At 39.5% G+C, this 20,194-nt stretch overlaps 1 protein-coding gene across 7 annotated transcripts in view; it reads right to left on the bottom strand.

Annotated features, from left to right (window-relative positions):
* LOC105475271 (dedicator of cytokinesis 4) overlaps positions 1-20,194 on the bottom strand; it is a 474,119-nt gene that overhangs the window by 273,667 nt on the left and 180,258 nt on the right. For all 7 annotated transcript variants that reach the window (XM_011730368.3, XM_011730372.3, XM_011730365.3 and 4 more), the window contains exon 2: positions 1,093-1,176. In XM_011730368.3, the coding sequence (XP_011728670.2) occupies positions 1,093-1,176 (84 nt within the window). The remainder of the gene's footprint in view (positions 1-1,092; positions 1,177-20,194) is intronic.

The raw sequence follows: 20,194 nt of genomic DNA, 5'->3' as shown, positions 1-20,194 counted from the left end.
ATGTGCCTGTAATCCTAGCTACTCAGGAGGCTGAGACAGGAGCATCACTTGAAACCGGGAGGCAGAGATTACAGTGAGCCAAGATCGTACCATTGCACTCCAGCCAGGGTGACAGAGAAAGACTCCATCTCAAAAAGAAAAAGAAAAAAAGAAAAAGAAAAGCTAGGTGCAGTGGCTTATGCCTGCAATCTGAGCACTTCGGAAGGCCAAGGTGGAAGGATCACTTGAGGCCAAGAGTTTGAGACCAGCATGGGCAACATGGTGAGACTCCGTCTCCACAAAAAATAAAAAATAAAAAAATTAGCCAAGCATAATGGAGTATCCCGGTGGTCCTAGCTACTTGGGAGACTGAGGCAGGAGGATCCCTTGAGCCCAGGAAATTGAGGCTGCAGTGAGCCATGATCACACCACTGCACTCCAACCTGGGTGACAAAGGGAGATCCTGTCTCAAAGAAAAACAAAAAACAAAAACAAAAACAAAAAAACAAAAAAAGAGTAGTCATTTGATGAGAAATCTTTTTAAGGACTAGTGTTTAAGGATGTTACATGGAACAGGAATGGAAACATTTGAGAACTATTAGGTATCTTAAACGAGTTACCTACTATACAAATTAATAATAATTCAAGTGCATTGAATAATTTTATTCCAAGTTTGAGGGGAAGAAACTATAGGTCTGGAGCAGAGTTGGTCTGGGCAGGAGCCCTCCAGAGGCATCTGGCTACTCAACCTCAGGTAAGCATGTCTGCTCTGGGCCTCTGCTTCTTCCTATCCTGTGGGATCTACTAGATCCTGAGGATTCTGAGAAAAACCTTCAGTTTGGCACTGAGTCAAGAACTCCCACAGATATGGTAGCTTCAACTGCTTTCTCTGTTTGCATCTAATGACTATAAGGAAATAATATTATAATCAGCTTAAAAATAGGAAATGATGCCTTTCCATTAGCCAAACACTAAAAATGCAGGAAACAATTTTGTCAAAAATGACTTGCTGTGACTATTGGAAAAGTTCCAGAGATTAATAGCAGTATGGACAGAATTTGTAGACTTTATAAACAGTCGTATGTTGAGGAGGTTGTTCATAAGGCTACTCACCATCACACTTCTCCAGGATCTGAACTGTATCTCCAATTTCCAATGACAGGCCATATGGAACGGTTCCTCGGAAACTGGCAATAACTATAAAAAAAGATATAGAATATATGAAGACAACCATGTCCATTACAGTTTATTATTAAATATTATTGACTAGGAAAAATGAATATAAATAGGAAGTATAATTTGATAGCTGGAACCCTCTGTCATATTTTAATTTTATATCTTTCTAAGAAAATCACTAAGTTCATATACTTTGCCAACTTCTTGGTCAGATTCAGTATTATAAACATGCATTTCAAATATATGAAATATATTAAAATAATATAAAACATATCAATGCTATCACCCAATAACAGATATAAACAAAGGTATTGCCCGAGAGCTCCTTAAAGGACTGTGACCCTTTTGTTTCACTGCTTTCTTCACTCCCTCATCCAAATGCCTGGCCCATAGTAGTTAATAAATATGTGTTCAATAATAAATGAGGAATATATCTCCTGCTTATTATTAGGCTTGGTTTACCTTTCTGCTATATTGTTTGGAGCAGATTTCTTTTCCATAAACTATAAGCTTCTCAAGAGAAGGGACTGCATCAATTTGCTTACCATTATGTGCCCAGAGCCTAGCATAGTATGTGGTGCATAAAAGCAGTCTTCTTGTGCAGTAAGCAACAGAGACACTTTATTTAGTAAGGATTGGGCCCTCCTACAGGTCTAAACACACAGCCATCACAATTCCCACTTGCACAATACCACTTGGAATGGGGAGGGGGATCACAATTAATTATAGATTAATGGTTTAGATTAATTGGTTTCTGAAACATTTTGCAGAGCAGAACAGGACTAGGATGTTGTACCCATAGAGAGAAAGTACACATAGATTAGTCCTTTTCTGGCAACTCCAGGAATTATAGAGAGAATAAAGCTCAGTGATTCTTCCCTGAATAGTAAGTAAAGCTTCAGCCAGAAATGAGGAAAAGATGGAGAAATAAAGAAAATGCATTTCAACACATAAAAAAAGAGAAGACATCTCCTATGAAATACTATGCACACTGAAATCAACTCACAATTCACATCAAAAGAAAATGATTCTTAAAAGGCCAAAATTTTAGGAGGGAAACTTATAATTTTGCTTCAGAGTGAGATTTAGATATAACTCCAATCCCCAAAATAAGTGATTGCTACTGTTGGGAATGTATATTTTAAAAACCTAAAGGAACACACTCATCTGTCAAAAATGAAAACATGCCAATAAGTAATGAGCTTTTAAAGAAGTCTCATGCCCTTTTATGATCTCAAAACAAAATTAACAGTAGAGGTCAAAACACAGGACAGAAAACACAACCCAAAGTCCATGAGACAGAACAAAGTAACGATATGGATAGAAACCAATTAAGAACATTTAGCCAAGCACTAATTTATGATATCATTTTCTAACTACAGCCACGAATACCATATAGCCTCATAACGACGTGCAAACAGCTTTTTGCTGGCAAAACAATCAAGGGTCTATATATCTTGACAGATGACTTCATTTAACTTTCAGAGACCTCTTCTTACAAGGGATCAGCAACTGAACTGACAGTAGATTGACTGCAATTTAAAAGACTTCAAGACAAAGGTACACTCAGAATTGCCTTTCCAAACTCTGCACTACTGATGTTTCTCTTAGAAGTCTTGGCGCATGGACTTCCCAACACAGTTCTGTACACAACACAGTTCTGCACACAGCTCCGACCGCTCAGGAACACCCTCGGACACCCAGGGCTGCCTCCCTCACTTCTGGCTCTCCGCTCTTTTTCCTCATCACTTTCTTGAACACAGCAGTACCACTAATAGACTTCATTTCTTCACCTTCCTCAGCCCCTGCAATCCAGCCTTAGCTGTGTTTTGAAATTGCTTTACTAAGATCTCCAGTCCCCTCAATGTGGCCACATTCATATCACCATCCAGGAGTCTTTCCTCTCGAATCTTCTACTGCTTCTATCACACCCGCCAGCCTTCTCCAGACCTTCCTTCTTAGCCCTTCTCTTAAATGTTGGTGTGATCCAAGTTCCATCCTCAAGATGCTCAAGTGTAGGAAAATAGCATCAAGCCTGGCATTTTGACACATGGATTTGAACCTCAATCTCATCACTTATTACCTGTGTGACCTGGGTCAGGATATCAACCTCTCAGAATCTCCACACCCTCACTGTAAATCATCACTGGGTGAGTGAATGAGGGTGTGGCTGGATGTAAATAATCACTGGGTGCATGAATGAGGGTGAATGAATGAGGGTGTGGTTTAAAGGTGTGGCCATTACCATTAAATGCTCTGGTCTTCAACAGTCAGGTTCTTTTATTATTGGAAATACTATTTTAAGAGTGTGCTTTAAATTCTAAGAACCAAAAACTGCCATTACCGGGGAAAACTCATTCTTTCATAGGAGTTATTTAAAACTGGGATGATAGCTTGTCTGAGCCATCACCATGTATTATCTCATTTCTTATCCAAACAGTCTATGTGGGTGAATTCTGATTTGACTATTCAGCTATGTAATATGTAATATGTAATAAACATTAAAGGTCAGCAAAGAAGTTCCCTAATCTCACTGGCCTTCAGATGGTTCCTCTATAAAACAAAGGAGCTAGACAAATGAACTGAAGTTCCCCTGCCAGTCTCAAATTCTGAGTCTTCGAGAGGACTTTCAGCTCAGCAGTGACATGGCATGGTACTTACCAAAGAACTGTCTCCAAACCAGCCTAGTCTGTGTAATCACTGCCTGTAATCAAGTGGACACTTGTCTCCACCTGCGACAGCCATCTGATAATGCAGAAGAGACAGCCTGCTCTCAGCAGCTCATGAGGCCCTTATCAACTGCTCTCCAACTTTTCTAGGCTCACACCCAACCCAACTCTCCACACACTGCCCTATGCTCAGTCACACTCAAATTCTCATCGAGCTTTTTCTTGCAGACCTCAGTGCTTTTCCATCTATTATTCCCTTTTGAGGGGGTTGCCTTCTTCACTCCTACACTGGGAAATGCAAAGCAGCTTTAATTTAAGGCTTTGCTCCAAGGTTAGGACATTAGAAGATTTCCTGATGTTACTCCTTCCTTTTTGTCATCTGTGGGTCCACGTGGAATGCAATTACTCCCTCATCTGTGTTCTCAGGACACTCTGACCACACCTCAAATATAGTAAGGCATCACATAATATTACAGCACTTCGTCTATCTGTGTCTTTCTACTTGGGAAGAGAAACTATTTCTCATTCATCTTCCAAGAGCCAGCATGAGCATCTGAGTATAAGAATGGAGTACAAACACGTGGAATGAATGAATGAATGAATGAAGCCACTGAGAAACGGTGCCTAGGTTTTAATGGATTTGGACAACCTCAGGGACTCTTCTCATAACTAAAAGTATCTAAGGAATAAGTTTTAAACTGCAGATCATATTGGAGAGGAATATTTTTCAGGATATAGTTCAAGGAATGACTTTGATCTTTATCTTCTAAAATGGCAAGTCACTCTCAATCATTGAGTTAGACAAGTAACTCCACCTTGCTGTGTACTAATGAATAGATGGATGGATACTACACTCAGGAAAAATGTTTAGGCTTCAGGTTATGAAAGAGAAAGGCAGTTCTAGGTAAAGCGAAGAATTTGAAAATATGGTTGGCTCATGTTTCTCAGTGGCAGCATATAATGTATCATAAACTAAGGAAAACCAGTTTAACAAAGCAGACATCCAAACACCATGTATGCATTAATGAAGCCTCAATATGCAATTCTGTCAAATGCACTTAAAGCATCTGCTATTTTCAAATTCCATTTGGAAACAACTTTTCAACTAAACCCCTTTAAATTTCTCCAAGTGTTTCTACATGAAACATGTCTATAATTGAAAATGCATTGTCACCAGTTATTATAAAGTAGCTGTCTCTTTATACAAAAGTTTACACATCATACACTTCCCAAGGGCATTTTCCCCCAAATAATATCAAGGTTTACCAAAGATGCCTACACAGCGTTTTGATCCCTCAATTTCCTTTTCTTGTTTTTCTTATAAATTGAACAGTTTCTTATAAATTGATCCTTAGTAGCTACAGGAAACAATCATAGAGAATGAACCCTTGGTAAAGCTGGGAATATAAATATTCAGTTCTATTATTTTAGTCATACTGGCCCTGAGAGCACAATTTTAAACTGCATATAAAAACTACTGCTGTGGTGATATGTTCATCTCTGCCCATTTGCTACAATGGAAAAATTTACTTGGATTAATAAACTCAGTTTATATGTATATAAACCCAGTTTATAGGTAAGTCCTCAAAAAATTTCTGTCAGCTGAAAACACTAAGTTCATACCATAACCATTTTGAAAAAAATGTCCTAACCAACTGCCTGTTATTACTAACAGTGTCATCATTCCTTTATATAATGATATCAGTTCAGTGCCTATTGACAGTTTATTAAGAATTAAATAGCCATGAGAAACAGTCTCAAACACAACTCCTAATTTTCTATGAGGAAGATAAAAAGAAGATAAATGATGCAGTGAAATGGGGACTCATTTCTTAGTTTCAACGATGCTATTTGCTCATGCCAAGAACCAATGCACATTTTAAAACTTTTTAACTGAATACAAAGAAAATCACAAGAGTCCATGACTTTTAAAATTTTAAAGCAAAACAAAGTATTAAGAATTATCGGCCAGGCACAGTGGCTTATGCCTGTAATCCCAGCACTTTGGGGGGCTGAGGCAGGCAGATCACTTGAGGTCAGGAGTTCGAGACCAGCCTTGCCAATATGGCGAAACCCCGTCTCTATTAAAAATACAAAAATTATCTGGGCGTGGTGGTGGACGCCTGTAATCCCAGCTACTCGGGAGGCTGAAGCAGGAGAATTGCTTGAACATGGGAGGCGGAGGTTGCAGTGAGCTGAGATCGCACCATCGCACTCCAGCCTGGGCAACAGATTGAGGCTCCATCTCCAAAACAAACAAACAAAAAAAGAATTATTATAAGTCAACTACATAGCTCTAAACCACAGACAATAACATACCCTTCCTCATCATTGTCAAAATAATATTCAAAATGATTCTACTTGGCAAAGGTCAATTCCAGCCCAGCACAGGCTGCCCTTGCCCTTTACAGGCTGACCATCCAAGATGAATGGAACACAATGCAGGAAAGAAATCACGAAAATGCTTTGTCTTTGGTGATACAAAGGAAGGAAAACTTCTCTCTTCAGGTCAGATTTTGGCTTCATCTTTCTGCTAAAAGGATCTCCAACTCATGAACAGGTTGTGGTTTAAAAGGTCACTTATGAGCCAACTGCTTACAACACAGAACACACAAAGCTACTCTTCTCAAGTTCTGAGGCTAGCCCACAGAATCCTATTTCATGGCAAAAGGGAACTTGTTTTTCACAGCAAAAATAAGCTGACTGCACCAGAAACTAAACATAAAATTTTATATCAGTGCTTGTAAAATATTGAACACTGGTGCTGAAAACATAGCAGTGTCCGTCAGAAGGCAGTGATGGAGCAGGCATTGGTGTTGTAGACATTCTCAAGGAATTCTGTGTCACGACCTCAGAGGACATTTCAAACTGGTTCCTTCCTACATCCATGTTCATTTCACATTCGGCTCTGGCATGGCATGGAAGTATCCACTAAGGTTTATCAACTTTTACGAGGATTATTTGGGGGGCTCATAAATGGAAAAGAGAACCTAGATAAGATTTGGAAGAAACAGAAAAAAAGGAAAGGGATTAAGGACAACTAAATTCTTTTAAAAAAATTTTTTTTTATTTATTTGAGACAGAGTCTTACCATTGCCCAAGCCGGAGTGCAGTGGCATGATCTCGGCCCACTGAAACCTTCACCTCCCAGGCTCAAGCCATCCACCCACTTCAGCCTCCCCAGTAGCTCAGACTACAAGCGTGTGCAACCACGCCTGGCTAATGTTTGTATATTTTGTAGAGATGGGGTTTTGCCACATTGCTCAGGCTGGTCTCAAACTCCTGAGCTCAAGCAACTTGCCTGCCTTGGCCTCCCAAAGTGCTGGGATCACAGGTGTGAGCCACCATGCCTGACTAAGAAGAACTAAATTTTTCTCAGGTACTTTACTTCATGAAATAGTGAACTATGATGGAAGAGGAAAAGGGGTCACCTCTTCTACATATGTACAAAACCCCGCTGTAGGGAAAGATAAAATATGGTGGAAAAAAACAAAGCAATAGCCTATTTCAAGGTACTTCCCTGTTTTTCTAGCTGTCTGGGACAGGGCTGGAGGAAAGACAGAAGTCATTTGGAGATTTCTTTTGGTACTATCATTTTGAAAGTATAGCATAGAACTGTTTTTCTTCTTTATTCCCTTCTGTTTTTTCCCCTCCAGAAGATGAAGTTAGAAGCAAGCTGGTTATTCCTAATCGCAAGCAACTCTCTGGTGGCTACCTGTGTCACAGTAGGACTATGTGGAGATGACGTGGTATCTCCCAGATACTGCTCTGTGATTCAAATGAACTCACTGGGGAGAATAAAGAAATGCTGTGTTCCATCTTCTGGCTCTCAGACCTGCCACATGTTTGGGATCTGTCTTCATCTGGTAATAGGTTGTGCCCACAGGCCTCACACACCTTGCAGGCTCACCTAAGAGGCACAAAAATATGCACACTCAAAATCAGGACTGCATTCTTATGCCAGTTATCACGGTCAGCCTTTGAGACATGTCACACAACTCCTTTCTGGCCTATGTGACTTTGAAATATCAGAAGCATATTGAATGAAAGGTACATAATTGTTTCTGAGATATTAAAAGGTACCACCTGAAAATACATTGCTGCCTTTGACTGTTAAGAAGATAGCTCTCCCAGGGATTGCAGAACGTCATCCTCCTTGAACCACAAGGCCAAGGCAAAGCATGGTGGTAGGTACTGTGACGCACCTCCCAGATCCTTCTTTGGAAATCAGTGACACTCCCTATGGCTGGGAGTGCTGGGGTAGACAGTTCTCGAACCCTAGCACCCTTCTGGGATGGCTTCAGCTGAAGAGAGCTGCTTTGCCCAAAGCCGAAGCTACTTCTCAGGGTGGCTCACATTCAGTGAAGGCTGGGCCTTGGCACTACAACTTGGTACAACTCTGCAGGGCCATTCCCACTTAAGTGACTAAGACTGTCACTAGGCCTGCATCACAGATCAACTCCTCCCTCTGTCAAGTTCTGCTTCCTTCCTCGCCACTGCACTGAGGTGAACCCCAAGAGGACTTCCTGCTAAATACCCTGCAAGCCAGTCTCCATCTCAGGGTCTGCTTCCTGAGGGGCTCAGCCTCTTACAAGCTTTCAAGCACTCCCCATTCAGAATTTACTTCTGGCCCAATTTGTTTAAAGTCCTCTTTTTAAGGGAGAAGAAAAAATAACATGATTGCATTACTATTTTATCTTAAGGATTTTGCTAAGTTTTTCATGTGTTAGTTCTAACCTTCTATGACAGACATTCCAATACTCATTTTAGAGATAGAGAAACAGGGAAAAATAAAAATAAAAAAAAGAGGCAAACAAGGAAGAGAATAACATCAGGAGGGAATTTTTCCACATTCAGATTTGAAGACATTGTCGCTATGGCAATAAATGAACCCATTTTATTCTCCAAAGGGTCATAAACAGGCTCTTCACCATGGATTTCATGTCACAAATGCTAAGGTCCTCTTTCTTTCCTAACTGGCTACAAGAAGAACTGAAGGTCAAAAAAAAAAAAATCTAAGCTAATTATTGCATCCACCTATCCATACTTTTAAAAACAATGTAATATGATAAAAAGGTTATGATTTTGGCCAACTGCCAGCCAAAAGGAGCACCCTAGAAGAGATGAGAGAAAGCCCAATTATTTCAAAAGCCTCCTAGCACTTAGGAAAGGGCGACAATGTGAATTAGATAGAGACTTGGGATTTATCTCCACCACTTATGAACCATGTGGTCCGTGGTCCTTCCATTTGCTAGCACAGGATGAGTTCCCCTGCCTGGCCTACCTCACAGGATGTCACAAGGATCAAACAAATATATGAGAATTCGATGTGTAAGGAAATATGAATTAATAACATTTTTTCTATCATAATTGTTAACTGGAAATTTGCAAGTTAGATCTGAATCTGCCATAGATTCAAAAGCCAAAAAAGCCTTCCATTTATAATAGTAAATAAAAAACCCTTTCTCTGTTCTGTTATTACAGTTTCTTGGAAATCGTTATTAGGTTAAACTTAGAAAGACTGAGGCTTAAGCACCTCAAGAGGAAAAAAGGCTGATACTACTGCTTTTTCTGATAAAGCAGCAAAACAACAACAACAACAACAAAACATCTTTGGCAATGAGACTGATAAGGAAAGTAATGGGGTTAAGAGGGATTTTCCAAACACGCTAAGGCAGAGTTAGGAAGGGAGGCAGATGCAGTTTTTACCATTCACTCTGCACAATAGTATTATTTGTGCAAGGGACAATAGATAGCACCAGGCGGGAAAAAATTACAATACAGTCTTCATGTCCCAGTGGAGAATGAAGTTACAGAAGGCAAGTGGTTTTCCCACAATCCAAATGAAAAACTGTTTTAATAAAATATCATTTTGCAATCAATTGTATTTTAATCCTCTACCAATATTTGGTAAAAATAAATGAAAAGCCACCTTTTTCCAATGTGAGACGGTTAATATTCAAATAATATTACTTAAGATTAAGAACTAAGATTATTTAAGATACAGGATTAAGTTTGCTGACTTTTGGTTACTTCTAGTTTTTTTCTATAAGGGAAGAGAAAAAGAATGTTATATCCCTCTGTTCCTTTTTTTTCTGATTTCTCTCTTTGAATACTAATACTCAAAGTCACAAAACATGTAACACAGTAGAATTGAAGTGGTACATCCAAATGTCAGTGCCGTCTCCACCCTGCACTGGAGGGACTCAGCAGGCCAGTCCAGTATTACGAAAGTCACCAAAAAAAGTTAGCAAATATCACAAAATGAATTGGAAGACAGGGACCCAGCCTCCACACACTCCACTTTAAAGCACCCAGCTTCTTTTTGCAGCATCTTCTATAATGTTCTCTCCAGTATTCAGCCCTGTATCAGCTCCAGTCACTCATCTTCCTCATACAACTAAGCATTTATTTTTCTGATTTTTCCTCATAGGTATTCCTTTTCCCAATGTGGATTTTGACTCCCATTCCTAGTGTTGACTTCTTAAGAGGTCTGCTAGATTATTACCTACAAATTGCCTTACACTTAGAAGAAGTCAAACTCGAAATTCCTACAACTACTTCCCCTTTTGCTCTGATGACTAAGCCAATTTCCAATTTTGAACAAATACTAATTTTTACTGGCTCTGGCCGTTGACACCTAGTCAAAAACTATTTCTCAAGGAGATAGGGGAGCCAGTGAACAGTTCAACGGAGAAACAGAGGAACAAAGTCCAAAGTTCTTTCAAAATCTAGCTCCTACACAGTTTTCCAATCTCGCCCTTTACAACTCCCTGCTCAGCAGTCCCACTGAACCTCTCTTATCTATGCCTTTCCTATTGCTTTTCCCTCCACTTGACATCTGGGCCTCTTACTCCTGTCCCCTTGACAGGTCTTCTTCAAAACAATGCAAGCATCCTCCTCTGTCACGCGCGTCCATGTGAAGAGACCATCAAACAGGCTTTGTATGAGCAATAAAGCTTTTGCAAGTCACAGGGGTTATGACTGCTGAGCTTCGGCTCAGAGGCCTGACATCCTCAAGGAAGGCTTACTCTGTACCCTAACTCCACCGCACCAGTCCACTTTACGTCCCTCCATCCTCAAGGAAGGCTTAGCCTGTACCCTAACTCCACCACACCAATCCCATTTACGTCCCTCCAACACTGATTACATTCAGCACCTCTACTTTTGGGGCTCCTTTATGTTCCCAATACCCAGCACAAAGCATGACACCTAGTGGGTACTCAACAAGTGTCAGTTGAATATATAAATGGGATGAAATCACCAAGGTGTGCAGTTGAGTCATTTATTAAATTTTTTTTTTTTTTTTTTTTTTTTTTTGAGACGGAGTCTCACTCTGTCCCCCTTGCTGGAGTGCAGTGGCCAGATCTCAGCTCACTGCAAGCTCCGCCTCCCGGGTTCAGGCCATTCTCCTGCCTCAGCATCCCGAGTAGCTGGGACTACAGGCGCCCGCCACCTCGCCCGGCTAGTTTTTTTTTTTTTTTGTATTTTTTTAGTAGAGACGGGGTTTCACTGTGTTAGCCAGGATGGTCTCGATCTCCTGACCTCGTGATCCACCCGTCTCGGCCTCCCAAAGTGCTGGGATTACAGGCTTGAGCCACCGCGCCCGGCCGAGTCATTTATTAAATTAATATTTAATGGTTATTCTCCATGTGCCAGTATTGTGCTAGGCACTGGGAATACAATGGTGAAGATAACACTTTGCACTGGTGTTGAGTTACTAAGTCATGAGAAAGAACAAGTTTCCCACATTTTTTGGTTGCTACAAAACACAGTTCAGAGTGTGTAGATGGATAACTCTTCAGGTGCTTGGATTTTGTCACTTGGTCATTCAATTAGCACTTCTTTTATGTGCATTTAATCCATTTTATTAATTTTTATCAATTTTATCAATTTTTACTATTGGTAGGAATTTTGTTACCTCAATAAAACTAAACACATCTTTAAAGAAGGGACTAGTAGTGCAACCAGCAGAGCACCTAGAAATGAGGATCTCTTAATTGTTTAGCAAATACCACAAAAGTCAACTGGAGGATAGAGACCCACGCCCCACACATACCATCTTAAAGTACTGATGTACTCTCCTACCAAAAAGCATTCTCAAAACCATTACTCACATGTGCTGAGGTCTACTTTCAGGCTAGTTCTCCCTTCTACACCTCTGTGTTTTATATTGCCAGAGATTTTTTTTTTTTTTTTTTTTTTGAGACGGAGTCTCGCTCTATCGCCCAGGCTGGAGTGCAGTGGCGCGATCTTGGCTCACTGCAAGCTCCGCCTCCCGGGTTCACGCCATTCTCCTGCGCCATTCTCCTGCCTCAGCCTCCCGAGTAGCTGGAACTACAGGTGCCCACCACCACGCCCGGCTAATTTTTTGTATTTTTAGTAGAAACGGGGTTTCACCGTGTTAGCCAGGATGGTCTTGATCTCCTGACCTCGTGATCCGCCCGCCTCAGCCTCCCAAAGTGCTGGGATTACAGGCATGAGCCACCGCACCCGGCCCAAGATTTTTAAATGTACACAGCAAACAGATACACTTATAGTTAGTTCTATTATTCTTATGTGGGAAAAAATGAAGCCCACTGACTTTTTTTTAACATTTAATTTTGAATCCATTTCAGATTTATAAGGAAGTTACAAAAATAAGCCAGGCATGGTGGTATGTGCCTGTGGTCCTGGCTATTCAAGAGGCTGAGGTGGAAGGATTGCTTGAGCCCAGGTGTTCCAAGTTGCAGTGAGCTATGATCACACCACTGCACTCCAGCCTGAGAAACAGAGTGAGATCCTGTCTCAGAAGAAAGGAAGAAAGGGAAAAGGAAGAAAAGAAGGGAAGAAAAAAGAAGTGTCAGAGGTATTCAAACCAGAGTGACTCCATATTGAACAGAGGCTGGGAAAAATAAGGCTGAGACCTACTGGGTGGCATTCCCAGGAGGTTGGGCATTCTTAGTCATAGGATGAGTTAGGATGTTGGCAGGACTAAAATACAGGTCATTAGGACACTGCTGATAAAATAGGATGCGTTAAAGAAGCCAGCTGAAACCCACCAAAACCAAGATGGCAACGAAATTGACCTCTGGTCCTCCTCACTCCATTATATGTTAGTTACAATGCATTAGCATGCTAAAACACACTCCTACCAGCACCAGGACAATTTACAAATGTTATGGCAACATCTGGAAGTTACCCTATATGGTCTGAAGGGGAGGAACCCTCAGTTCTGGAAATTGCCCATCCCTTTCGTTGGTAACTCATGAATAATTCACTCTTTGTTTAGCATATAATCAAGAAATAGCCATAAAAATAGCCAACTAGCAGCCCTCAGGGCTGCTCTATGGAGTAGCCATTCTTTTATCCCTACTTCTCCAATAAACTTAACTTGCTTTCACTTTGCCTCGTGGACTTGCCCTGAATTCTTTCTTGCTTGAGATCCAAGAACCCTCTCTTGGGGTCTGGATCAGGACCCCTTTCTGGTAACAGAAGGAAAGAAAAGAAGAAAGTAACACAAATAGTATAAAGATATATTCTTAAATAAGCTTCAGCAAATGTGAAGATCTTAAATAAATAAAGTACATTTACCAAACCAGGAAGTTAATGTTGAATAAATATACTCTCTTAGTCCATTTTGTGCTGCTGTAACAGAATATCACAGGCTGGGTAATTTATAAAGAAATTTAATTCTCACAATTCTGGAAGCTAGCACGTCCAAGATCAAGGCACTGGCATTGTGGTAAGAGCTTTCCTGCTTTGTCTTCACATGGTGGAAGGACGAAGAACATGTGAACTACCCAAACACAGCCTGAAGCCTGAAGCCTCTTTTAATAGGGCCTTAATCCCATTAACAAGGGAGGTGTCCTCATGGTCCTATCTTTTTTTTTTTTTTTTTTTTTGAGACGGAGTCTCGCTCTGTCACCCTGGCTGGAGTGCAGTGCACGATGTCCACTCACTGCAAGCTCCGTCTCCCGGGCTCACACCATTCTCCTGCCTCAGCCTCTGGAGTAGCTAGGACTACAGGTGCCCGCCACCATGCCCAGCTAATTTTTTTTGTTTTTTTTTTTTTTTTTTTTTTTAGTAGAGATGGGGTTTCGCGGTGTTCGCCAGGATGGTCTCCATCTCCTGACCTCGTGATCCACCCGCCTCAGCCTCCCAAAGTGCTGGGATTACAGGCGTGAGCCACCGTGCCCGGCCTCCCAGTCTAATCATTTCTTAAAGTCCCACCTCTTAATATTGTCTTTTTGGCAACACCTGAATTTTTAAAAGGATTACATTTCAACATAAATTTTGGAAGGGACAAAAACATTTAAACTATAGCATATACTTTTAACTGTTCTACAGTTCATAAGCAAATTTCACCACTTGTCCAACTAATGTCATCTTTGTCCTGTCCAGGATTGCACATTTCATTTAGTTGTTACATTTTCTTAGTCTCCTCCCATATTGGACAGTTTCTCAGTCTTTGTCTTTCATGACTTTGGCTACTTTTAAGGATATTGGCCATTTATTTTGTACAGTATCTCTAAATTTTGGTGTGTTTCCTGAAGATTAAATGTAGAATATGCATTTTTGACATGAATATCACAGAAGTGATGATGTGCCCTGCTTGGTGTATCTCATTAGGAGGTATATGATGGTGATAGGTTTTATTACTGCTGATATTAACCTTGATCACTTGGTTAAGTGTCTGCCAGGTTTCTCTACTGTACAGTTACTATGTTTGCCTTTGTAAGTAACAAGTATCTTAAGGGAAGATACTTTGAGACTATGCAAATATACTGTTTTTCATCATACCTCATAACATCCATTGATAATTTTTGCCTTGCAACCTCAGCCATTTCTAATCATGATGTTTTCTCACAGGGTTATTCAGACACAGCTGGATTATTTCAACTGCAATCAAAACCTGTAATGGGTTCTTGTTGAAGTGGATACAATATACTTAGTTTAGTCTTGATTTCTTTAATATAAAGTACAAAATTAATACCACTACCATAGGCAACCTTGAACCAACTACTCAGTGTATCAGGTGAAATTTCAAGTGTTTCAGAAAATGAAAAACATTTCATTTATTTCAGAAAACGGAAACAAATGAACATTTTTGTCCAATTTTCATACATGGCATGATCTCTTTGGATATTACTTCCTTAACCAAATAATTTGTATATGGGTGTTTGGTGAAAAAGATAGCTTTTGAACGATTTCAGCCAACATTTTCAAGAAAAACTGGATGGGTCTTACAATTAACTGTATTCATCTTCAGGTTTGAATCAAACCCTCTATCTTCACTGCAATTATCAGTGACTTATAAAGGAATCTGGGTAAAATGATATATATTTGCTTCATTTTCTGGCAGGAATCTAGACTTCTTAATCATTTTGTATAATAACACTTATTTTTAACTAAGGTCTTAGGACTTACTGACATTCACAGAAGTATCAGAAGTTACTAATTCTGTGGCATACTGTATGAGAACTATGTTTAACTGATTTTAAGTATTAAAATCTTACTTCAAATAAGACACTGGCTACAAACTACAGTGAGCATCTTTACAAAGGATTTACATTTTGGAAATGTTATAAAGTTGGCTATTTGGAATCAGTAACTAGATTCTGAAGCTACCTCATAATAGCCTACTTAATCGATGAAACAACTGAAATAATAATTCCACACGTAATGAAAATTGGGTGATGGGAGGGATTTATACATAGTAGAGGCAGTATAGCATGGGAGAGGTAGAGCGGTCTTGGCAAACGTAGAGACAGAATGAACATGAGCTGACTCCTCCTCAATACCGTGTTTCTCCTCCTGGCCTCCTAGAAAACCTTCATTCCTGAAAAGCCTCACCCCAACTTTGCCACAACCTGGTGATCCATCCATACTGTTCACAGGCCCCAGGAGAGATTGGATAATTATGAACACACCTTGCTTTCTTCCATCATTTCTCTTTTCCCCAAGGGAATGTAGCTGCACTGAGAACACCAATCTCTCAACCACACCCAATCCCACCCCCTATGGAAAACATAGTAGCTACCTGACCAATGGGAGTTAAGGGAATGAACACTCATGTCTTCTGGGATCTGGGTTGAGTCCAGGTCAGCCACTATTCAGACTTGCGCAGTATTGGGACTAGAAAGGCCTTATAGGAACACTCACACCATTCTACGTACGGTACGTGTAAACCTGGTATTCATGTGGCTTACGTTATCTAGGAAACAAATAAAACTGTTATTTCCACTTTACAAATTCTCTATGAAGCCTTTCTGCTTCCTCTTAATGACTATTTTTAAAATGAAAAGATATTAAGGGAAAAAATGCTGCTTGTTTATCATAGAGATTTTAATGACAAGTTAAGGCATAATTCATGAAACTCTAATAGCCAAATTGGGGAATCAGGAAAAAAATGAACATTACCAACTCAGCACTTATCAATTATAAATGAACTTTTAAATTCTTCCTCAGGGTTTTTAGAAGGCACCAGGCTCCCCTGAGAATCATGCCCTCTGTTCTTCTGCTCTTCCAATTTTATAAGCTAATGAAGCAGTTGCTTTCCACCCCTTTCTTCTCACTGTAAATTTCAGCTAACTATTGATTTCAGATGCTGTCTACAATAATTGAAATCTGGGTTGTCTTTGTTTGCAAAAAGCTACACTATTTAAAAGAAACTTTAAAAAAAAAAACTCCCTACACCACCACCACTCCCCTGCCCCCGCCCCCATTTTTTCACGGAAATCAAAATCCCCATGCTTAGCTAGGGTTAAAATCTTTAGAAATATTTCTCCTTTGCTCTCTGCTATGAAACTTGCCAAACAAATGAGATAAATTCTCCAAAATATCTTCAAAAACAAACAACAGGTCTGGTGTTAGGGCCAAAAGCAGTCACTGATTTCACAATAGGTTAATTAGGAACAATCCATCTACTGCAGTTCTTTGGTTCAAATGATAATTTTGCTTTTGTTTTTATTTTTCTGACCATCAACAGAGGTGACTTGGCCTGTCCATGAACTAAATCTGACAATGTGCATGCCCTTGGTGCTCACATACAAACTGGGTACCCTTAACATTGCAATCCAGCCAATGCAAAGCGAAATAACAAGTGCCCAAAGATAAGAAGATTCAAAGAAGAATTTTAAACAATTCAAAGAATTTTATTTTCTGGAAGACAATCTAAAATTTCCAAAAATATGCTCAACATTCAAAAATTAAATTGAGGATGAGACATATTCTTCCCTAGGTGTGCAGGAATTTATAGATAATTTCCATTAACAAAAAGAAGAATCAAGAGCTCAAATTCCTAAGTATGTCTAGAAGAAGGTATACCTGCATGAAAAGTACATATAAGATATGACTTTTTCTCCTTTTACTAATGACTGTAATTAAGAACTATTTTATTTTATAGCCTCTGCTAACAGCCATTTGTTATTACTAACAAATATTTGTATCTTATAACTATATTGCCAATTTACTAATAGTTTCACTATTAATAATATGGGTTAATATGAAGATAGTTTCAGTGAATTCTGGAAGTTAAAAAGCAATCTATATAAATGAATAATTTAGCTATTTCTAAATCTAAGTGAATGGATCAAAACACTGACCACAGGCCATCAACACCCCAAAATAATATGCTTAAAAATTCTGAGTTTATCAGCTTCTGGTAAAATTCAAATATAAATAAATAAATATCCCTGCTATCTTTCCTATCTTTACCTCTTACAGCTAAAGGAAATACAATTAAAAGATTAAGATACTTTTTGAAAACTTTTTAAATAACTGAGTTTTAAGGTCTTTTTAGTATACTAAATGTTCAAATTTTAAACTTTTTGATAAATCCAGAATAGCAGATTTGCCTACTAAAGGATGAAGTCTTAAAAAAATTTCTGCATTTTGCTGTGAGTTCTTCCTAAAAACACAGGCAAGCAGGAAAGTCAACTTGTTTGTTTGCTTACCTAGGAGTTAAGTCTAGAACTAAGTCATATTACGGCAGAAAATCCCAATGTACAACTGGAGCTGCAGAATTAAAAATACCCAGCATTATGCAGAAAAACTTCCCTACATTGTGTTTGAAGCTGTGTGACAGGTATATAAAAGTACTGACTGTTTCTCAGTCACCACCTGCTCAGCACCCACCTGAGTTCTGATACAATAAGCAAATAGGACAGGCTAACCAAGATCTCCTCAAACAGATGAGTTAAGAGCTAATATTTTCCTTTCTTTGCCACAAGACTGAACCTTTTTTATCCTCATACATGTGTAGAAATAATAGATCACTCTGTCAGTTTTCCAAAATCTAGTTTGGTCCTGCTAGAAGTAACTTACATCAAGCTACTCACTGTGCATCAATCTTGAACCCCCCAGGTAAAAAAGTTCACCTTCACACTATTCCCCAGCCGTGGCAGGTCCTTTTGCTTGTTAAAGCATAAAACAAAACAAAACAAACATCAGTCTGAACACTTAATGCCCTTCATGTAGTCTGTAGCTTATCCCGACTGGCCTCGTGAAAAGCCAATTTTAGAATTTACATTTGTTTTGGGAAAAGGGGAAATTTCAATCATGTTTGAAGACTAGTCTCTGACTAAATGATCATACCTTCAGAAACTCAAACCTGAGAGCACTGCAAGACCATGTGGCACAGAAGATAGGCCAAAACTGACTTTGCTTTCTATGCCAAAGAGTCACTGGTACCCTAAAAGAAAAAAAAAATTAAGGAAATTTAATAAGTGAACTAAAGGTGGGCTTTTCAGGGAGCTAGAATATAATGAAAAGGTGTGGTCACTGCTAATCACAATGACCTGGCTTCAGATGTTTCTTTCATGTTCTGTCACCATCAAAACTCTGGTAAAACATGATCTAATCCCATGATCTAATCCAAATTTCATTTGGAATTTCTCCTTAAATATCTCTATACTTATCCAAGTATTTGTACTTCATTTTCCTGCCCATTTCTCCCCAGAGTTCTGGAGGGTCAACAACAGCAGCTGGAACGAAGATGGAGGCCAAGTAAGGATGGGAGATGGCCCATTATCATGTCCAGCCCTGCTGGGGGACAAACGCTAGACAGTACACAGAGGACAAAAGCTGATGCAGAAAGCCATTATGATTTTTCTCTTCTAAACTATTTTGCTCCAGAAATCAGCCTTTTATATTTAAGCATAAAAAAAAGAATCAATAAAATACTACCAATGAATATGAGGAGCTTTAGCACACTTTGGCAAATCTGTTTTGCTAGTTCAGAAACTTACTTGTTAGTTCTTAGCTGTGTTTTATATAGATGAGGTAAATACCAGAGATACGAAATGTTTCATCTATATAGGAGACTAGGTATCTGTTCTCAAAGGGCCTACACCTAGGTGAAGAAAAGGGGCAGATACAAATGAAAGTAAATAGAAAACAATACCTATTTATCCTTTGACTAGTTCAGAAAAGAAGTGATACTTGAACTTCATCCATAGCTCTACACATAAAGTGGAATAAAAATTCCTGAGGCCACTTATAGTGCAGGAGGAAGTCTAACGCCTTCCCATGGGCAAGTCAGACGGATCCACTCCATGAATCTGAGCACCAGCTGAAGCACAGTATTTTATCCAAAAAGGACCCATCATTTCCATGAATTCTCCCATGTCTCCTCTGAAGCTAATTTTCCCCATCTTTCAACAGCTTCCTTCAAGTTTATGTCTTTTAATTTATTTATTGCAAGGGGAGTTCTAGTCTAATATTTCCTCAGAGGGTTCCCAAACCATTCACAGCTGTCAAACACAACTATACACAAAAAGGATCAAGGCCCCGTCTATGGGTTCTTCCAGAGTTTCTTCGCCCTGCTTTCCCAGTTTACATGAGCCAGCTGATCTCCACCACTAACAGACTACAGCATAGGCCCAGTACAAACCCCAGAAAGCCCGATATCATGTGAAGGGCATACAAAATGCTATGTTGAAAACACATGTATATGATTATTGATGCTTCCAATTAATATCAAAATTATAAACTGCAAAAGGCCACTAACTATGAGCAGGGACATTAACTTGGTACTATATTCTGTGTCAGGACAGTGTGAGAAATACCTAGAACAGAAAGGTTTACCTTTTCCCCTTCACATGCAATCTCCTCTGTCCCTATCCAGTTCCCCCCAGGAGACGCTGTGGTATGTGTTTAGCACAGTATAATCACTTACTCAATGTTTACTAAACATCTACCGCAGACTGGATACCACTCTATGTACTGAGCCAGAAGTATCCACAAACTCAGTACAAGCACTCCTCACAGCAACTCTCTGCAGTAGGTATTCTTATCTGTATTTTATAGACAAGGAAAGCTGGGCCCAGACAAGAGAAGCAGTTTGCCAAAGGTCACAAAGCTCGATGGTGGTACGGGAGAGGGTTACA

Source organism: Macaca nemestrina, chromosome 4 (assembly GCF_043159975.1).
Source record: "Macaca nemestrina isolate mMacNem1 chromosome 4, mMacNem.hap1, whole genome shotgun sequence".
Classification (NCBI taxonomy): domain Eukaryota; kingdom Metazoa; phylum Chordata; class Mammalia; order Primates; family Cercopithecidae; genus Macaca; species Macaca nemestrina.
This window is presented reverse-complemented; position numbering and strand designations above follow the sequence as displayed.